At 37.1% G+C, this 7500-nt stretch overlaps 1 protein-coding gene across 1 annotated transcript in view; it reads left to right on the forward strand.

The window, feature by feature from the left end:
• Nucleotides 1-5765, forward strand: part of LOC137636276 (uncharacterized) — a 20759-nt gene extending 14994 nt beyond the window's left edge. Inside the window, exons 3-4 of the mRNA XM_068368704.1 lie at nucleotides 1551-1689; nucleotides 3569-5765. Of these exons, the coding sequence (XP_068224805.1) occupies nucleotides 1551-1689; nucleotides 3569-3882 (453 nt within the window). The 3' untranslated portion in view covers nucleotides 3883-5765. The remainder of the gene's footprint in view (nucleotides 1-1550; nucleotides 1690-3568) is intronic.
• Nucleotides 5766-7500: the final 1735 nt, after the last annotated feature.

Below are 7500 nucleotides of genomic sequence, written 5' to 3' on the forward strand. Positions count from 1 at the left end.
CTTAGTTCACAAGGATGGTGAGGTAAGCAGGTAGACCTATAGGCTCCTCAAAACCCTGCACCCTTAGTTCGCAAGGATGGTAAGGTTGCAGACACTATTACAAACTAACACGCTTGAGCGGGACTCGAACCCAAGTCCAGCAGAACGGCAGGCATTCATTTTTATCATCGTTATTATCATCACTCATACAACAGATATCAAATAACTTTCAAGTCCTAAGTTTTGGATTCCCAACTTACGCAGACCATAAAAGCGAGTGAAAAGCCTTTCGAAAAGAATAACAAATACTCAAAATTATATAATTAACAAAACTATGGATTAACATAGTACTAAAGATTATCATCCACTAATTCTAAGATTTATAGATCAACCAGAAGTGACACAGGATAGGGATTAGCCAGTGAAGAGATAGACTCTATCAACGCATGATCAGCAATGAATCCCATTCTTCACTTAATGTAGGATCAGCAGTGACCAGGCAATTGCTGCTGATGACTCATCTTTAGACCTATGGAATCCTCAAAGTGCTCAATGATCCCTAACTCAGATGGATAGTACTTTTCGGGAATTACTCTGTACCGCACATGCATCACACATGCTTGTACACTGTAACGGTATTTCTATTTTTTGTGTATATTGTCGTTATCGCTCTCCCGAGGACATTCTCACTCCAGCCTCAACTTCAACCGTGAGGCTCCAATTCGAGCGATTCAGAGGACAATCTCACTCCAGCCTCAACTTCAACCGTGAGGCTCCAATTGGAGCGCTTCAGAGGACAATCTCACTCCAGCCTCAACTTCAACCGTGAGGCTCCAATTGGAGCACTTCAGAGGACAATCTCACTCCAGCCTCAACTTCAACCGTGAGGCTCCAATTGGAGCGCTTCAGAGGACAATCTCACCCCAGCCTCAACTTGCCTGTATCTGCTTGTATCAATCTGTTTGAATTCTTGTGACCTTTCATGGAAACTGTTGTTATAAAAGCTAGCCGTCTGTTGAAATAAAGTTAGTTGCATTTACCCCGTCTCTCAGTTACCACCTAACTTACGATACGCACAATTCCATGTTTTTGAGTTTCCGGTAATCTCACTAAGCCACTAACAATCCAATATCACTATGTATCATTTAACGGAAATGTTCCCTTCGAAGAAAATTTTAACACAAAATACTATTATCTACGTACTTTATAAGGATATACAGTGAACATTCATGTCCTTATATCTCTTGCGTGAAGCAAAGATTGATTTTGCAATAAGGCTAATCTCTGCTAGAGCAAGTCCAGCTTTTCTAAGCACTAGATTCTATCAGCACATATGAGCAGGTCTAGTTTTACTAAGCATTAGACTCTATACCAACGCATATATGAAAGGTGATTGTCCTAAGCTACGGATATCCATACAATCAACAATTGCTGTCTCTTGTTTTCTGCTCCTATTAGTTTGGATTGAATGGGTACATTAGCATAAATATATTCTGTCAATGGCTAGTTCCTGTAAAAGTTTGGACTTGTGATTCAAAACTTCTCTGAAAAAAATAACTATCTTTTTCCAGGTAACTGTGAATCAAACAGGACCAGAATCAATCACGTCATCTTTCTTCATTCACAAGGTGAAAAGAGAAGACAGCGGAAACTACACCTGCCAGCCCTCCAATCTGCACTCGGCATCTGTCACTCTGCATGTACTTAACGGTGAGTCCTTTGTATGATATTGCCAGTGGCGCAGTTCTGCTTCACCGGCTTGTCTCCTAATGCAGAACAGTCTAGTACAATAGTTCCTTGGGAGTGGGCAGGGCTATATTACCAAAAGTTAATCAGACTGCTGAAGTTGTCTATTGTTTGCTTGGAAGTGGGCTGGACTATATTTCCAGAAGTTAGCAAGACCGCTGAAGTCGTCTATTGATTCCTTGGGTGTGGGCTGGGCTATATTGCCAGAAGTTAGCAAGACTCTGAAGTCGTCTAGTGAGTCCTTGAATGTGGGCTGGGCTATATTGCCAAAAGTTAATAAGACTGCTTAAGACATCTATTGATTCCTTGGGTGTTGGGTGGGTTGTATTGCCAGAAGTTATTAATAATGGTGAAGTCATTTATTTTTTACTTGAGTGTGTCAGGATGTATTGCCAGAAGTTAGTAAGACTTTTGAAGTCACCTAGTGATTCCTTGAAAGTGGGCTGGGCTGTATTGCCAGAAGTTAGTATGAATGGTGAAGACTTCTAGTCATAGCTTTGGACTGGGATGGGATGTATTGCCAGAAGTTAGTAAGATTTGTGAAGTTGTCTAGTGATTCCTTGGGAGAGGGCTGGGCTGTATTGCCAGAAGTTAGTAAGAATGGTGAAGACTTCTAGTCAGAGCTTTGGACTGGGATGGGGTGTATTGCCAGAAGTTAGTAAGATTTGTGAAGTTGTCTAGTGATTCCTTGGGAGAAGGGCTGGGCTGTATTGCCAGAAGTTAGTAAGAATGGTGAAGACTTCTAGTCAGAGCTTTGGACTGGGATGGGGTGTATTGCCAGAAGTTAGTAAGATTTGTGAAGTTGTCTAGTGATTCCTTGGGAGAAGGGCTGGGCTGTATTGCCAGAAGTTAGTAAGACTGGTGAATTCTTCTAGTGTTCCCTTGGGAGTGGGCCGGGTTGTATTGCAAGAAGTTAGTAAGACCAGTGAGGTCGTCTAGTGTTTCCTTGGGAGTTGGTTGGGTTGTATTGCCAGAAGTTAGTAAGACTGGTGAATTCTTCTAGTGTTCCCTTGGGAGTGGGCCGGGTTGTATTGCCAGAAGTTAGTAAGACCAGTAAAGTCGTCTAGTGTTTCCTTGGGAGTTGGTTGGGTTGTATTGCCAAAGGTAGTAAGACTGGTGAAGTCATGTAATGTTTCCTCAGGAGTGATTCAAGTTGTATTGCTAGAAGTTAGTAAGACCAGTGAAGTCTTCTAGTGCTTCCTTGGGAGTGGACCAGGCTTTATTGCCAGAAATGAATAAGACTGGTGAAGCCGCTATTGTTAACTTAAACCCAGTTTTGTTAACTGTTGTGGATAGTATCAAGGAAGAAGCAAAACATGAGTTGAGAGTGAAGGAAATTTGGTTATAAATAACTCACAGGAGGATAGGGGTAGTAAATCTGTACTGAAGTTTATTTCTCCATTTATTGGGACAGAAAGTAACCTTCTGATCATATCAAAAACTGTTAACATGTCTCTTGGCTCAGTCTTATCACTCATATGTCTTATGACTTTTTAATACTTATTTTCCAGATCATCATAGCCTTTTTATCTTCTGTTGCTTCGTCCATGAAAAACTTCCAAGTCCTTACAATCACTCACAGGATTAAGCTTTGAAACTATTTATATGAAATTTTCCTGTATAGTCCATGCCTTCAGCATCTTAAGACTCATAATGACTTCTCATAATTAGCAAATGTATGAATTATTTTATAAAAGCAATAGGAAACTTAGGCTAAAGTATCTTTAAATGTTCAGTTTCTATTTATATGTTGTCTCTTTTTGTGTGATCATCTATTTCTTTTCCTGCACTGGTATTGTAATTCCCATATCATAAATGTGAGCTTACTTACTCTTTTCCACAGAAGAACACCCAGCGGGTCTGCAAGGAGAGCGCAACAACGGCACTTCAAACACTCTGAAGACCAACATCTTCACTACACTATGCGCCCTTCTAGTCTTGATTGCATGGTCTCCACAGATAGGAATCTTCTTTCTATGTTATGAAGAGCATCAGATTTTGGAGCAAGAAGGTTCTGGAAGGCGAAAGCTTCTTCCATCAGAGTCTGCTTCTTGCCGTAAGATCGATTCGCAAAGTTCTATATCGGAGAATTCGGTTGAATTTCGTCAGCCCATTCCTGAAGTGCTAAAGGCGTTTGACCTTACTTCAAGGCGGTGATGTGCTTGACTATGCTCATTACCTGATCATTTTTAAAAGTAAATACTGTAAATATTAGTCAACTTTCCATTCTTTCGTGCTGAGTGGACAGCAAGAAGAAAACTATAGTAGTCGCTTTGAATGAAAACTCATCTTTACCACATTCCTCAACGCAAACAATTACCTTTGAAACATAATTGCAGACAAATGTAAATAAGATAGGCTAGACAGAGTAATTGATATATGATTGAATGGATGTTGTAAGGTACTAAGTCACTGATAGGGTACAGTAACCAATTAAGATTGCTTAGTTACTGAAATATATTTTATAAATATTGAAATGCTACAAGACTGTACGGTAGGTAGGATATGGGAAAACAGCTAATGGCAAGGTGCTTCATATAATGACACATGGTAAGATATTCTTACTGGTAGAATGCCGCAAGATATATATTGCAAAACATCTATATCTGATATCTGTAGAATGTGAGGAATTGAATGTGCACTAAGAATAAGGTAGGATGCTCAATGATCAGTAGTGTTGTAATACTCTGTAAGCCTACAAGTTAGTACAGCACTGTTGTTGGAGGAATTTGGCCTCAGTAATTGACAAGGAGTGGTAGAATAATTTAAAACCTATCAAAGGTGGAGAGGTCTATGATAGGCAGTAGACTACGTGAAAGGTGCTCTGTGATAGGAAGGAATGGCAAGATACTAGACCATTTAAGGGGCTCTATGTGGTAGAATGATATCATTCACTGTTTACAATTGGTAATATGTTGTCAGACACAATGTAACTGAAGCATTGTTGTAAGACAATGCTTCTGCCGGGATGCAGTAGAGTCCCTGTGGGTGTTAGATGGTCTAATATTGACAAAATGTTGTCAGGTGCTCTGTAATGGGTACGATTTTGTAATTATAGAATGATCTGTGATGGGTAGATGTTATACATACTTGTAAAAGATATTGATTGGCAGATTATGTTGGCAAGGACGGAGAGTCTATAGGTATCGTCCCTACTAGGATACTAGATGGCCAAGTGTAAACCAAAGTAACTCTGAGAACAATGAATAGTAAAACACAATTTTTTTAATGATTAAAGCTTAACTTACAGATTTGCTATTGAGAAAAGGCCATGTGTTAAACGTCCAAGGTGCATATTATCGGGACATGATGCCATAAGGGCTACAAGGTTGTCGGAGCCCGCGTCTGGCCGGAAGAGCTAGGCAATCTACAACATCAATGGCAGGGACATGAGGCTCATGATAAAAACAGGGTTTAAACCAAAATTTATGGTAGATTCAGGCATTATACTGGCAGTAGTTTTGAGAGATATGATACAGAAAGTGGAGCTATAATTAACATATGGACATTAATTGATGCCTCTTTAAATATAATTTTGAGTAATTCCATAAATAAATTACCAGCCACACTGACCACTGGGAATGATTATTATCAATAGTTGGCTGCTGGAGCAGCAAGGGAAGAATTCTTCATACTGACCCCAACTGTGGAAACAACAGGAACACCAAACTTGCAAGCACCCGCGTCCCCTTGCGAAGGAGAATACTTGTCTTAGGATTCTATTCTGCAGGTTTTTATGACAGGGAAGACATCTTTCAAGATGGTCTTAAGACTGGATAAGATAGGAAAGTTCTATTTCATAGCTAGCCACCTAACATAAATACCAAGCAGTAGATAAGCTTGTAACAGACTTATTTCTGATGTCAATGGCGACTAGCTGCAATGAGACCAGGGTACTTAACCTTAAGAAACTAATTCAGCAACCACATTGTTCCTATATGTTACAATGACACATTTTCTCTATATTATTATTATTGTTATTCTGAACTACAACGCTACTTGGAAAAGCAAGATGCTATAAGCCCAAGGGCTCCAACAGGTTAAACAGCCCAGTGAGGAAAGGAAACAAGGAAAAAATTAATTGTTTTAAGAGCAGCAACAACATTAAAATAAATATTTCCTATATAAACTATAAAATCTTTAACATAACACGAGGAGGAGAAACAAGATAGAACAGTGTGCCCGAGTTGTACCCTCAAGCAAGAGAACTCTTCAGTTATTCTTCAGTTAAACACTAAATTCTAACCATTCGTATTTCATCAACAATAAGATTAATTTCGTATTCGTTGAATTCATTTATAATTAACTAATGTGGCAATATAACCTAATATACAGATAGCAAAGCGTTAAAGACACCCTAAGGTACACATAAACATAAGTTTACATAAACACCTAAATACACAGCTTGCACTGACTCATTACAACTTAATGCCATCTGCAAAACAAAATTTGAAAATTTAAGACCAACATATATAAGGATTTTGAAAGGCGTTTTGAAGAGATGAAAATCAGATTTTTATAGATTTCCTGAAATGAGGTTAATGATCAAAATGAATTTAATCTGCAAAGGTAGGCCTCCTGACTGACTTCTAGATCTAATCTCTCAATTCATGTGGATTTTAAGAATAGTATGATAATGTTATGTTTGCTACATTACGTATGTTATTATTAACTTTGATATATATATATATATATATATATATATATATATATATATATATATATATATATACTGTATATATATATATGTAAATATACATATATATATATATATATATATATATATATATATATATATATATATATATATATATATATATATATATAAATATACATATATATATAAATATATATATATATATATATATATATATATATTATTTATCTAAATATATATATATATTTATATATATGTATTTATATATATATATATATATTTATATATATATATATATATATATATATACATATATATATATATACATATATATATATATATATATATATACGAATATAAACATGGGTGTGTATGCACTGACGTACGCATGTATATATGTATGTATGAATACGCGCATGAATACACTCTCACAAACTGCAGGGACACAAATACATTTATGTATATAAACATGTACAGTATATATCCTAACTTCCACCACACTTGGTATCTAAAAAAAAAAAAAAAAGAAAAAAAGAAAAAAAAAACAGCAAATCCTGAGTGTGAAGTCTGTCCAAAACAAAGGCTGTCAATACCTCCATATACTTATCTAATAATCAATTAGCTGATTAATGATAATTACCTAATTGATAGGAGAATACTTTCCTTAGCTCAATGTCTTCTTGTTTTACGACCAGTCGGTTAACAGTGTAACTTAATAGTCTATCTTTGGGAGTTCAGATCTGAACAAGAATAGAATCATCCCCTGATGGGTGGTGAATACGCCCTTTGAAAAGAGGCTTGTTATAGGGGTTCTTTGGGAATTCAGATATGAACAAGAATAGAATCATCCCCTGTTCGGTGGTGAATACGCCCTTGGAAAAGAGGTTTGTTATAGGGGTTCTTTGGAAATTCAGATGGAAACAAGAATAGAATCATACCCTGATCGGTGGTGAATACGCCCTTTGAAAAGAGACTTGTTATAGGAGTTCTTTAGGACTTCAGATTGAAACAAGAATAGAATCATCCCCCATCCGGTGGTGAATACGCCCTTTGAAAAGAGGCTCGTTATAAGAGTTCTTTGGGAATTCACATCTGAACAAGAATAGAATCATCCCCTG

The sequence above is a fragment of the Palaemon carinicauda genome, unplaced genomic scaffold, assembly GCF_036898095.1.
Source record: "Palaemon carinicauda isolate YSFRI2023 unplaced genomic scaffold, ASM3689809v2 scaffold2652, whole genome shotgun sequence".
Taxonomy (NCBI): domain Eukaryota; kingdom Metazoa; phylum Arthropoda; class Malacostraca; order Decapoda; family Palaemonidae; genus Palaemon; species Palaemon carinicauda.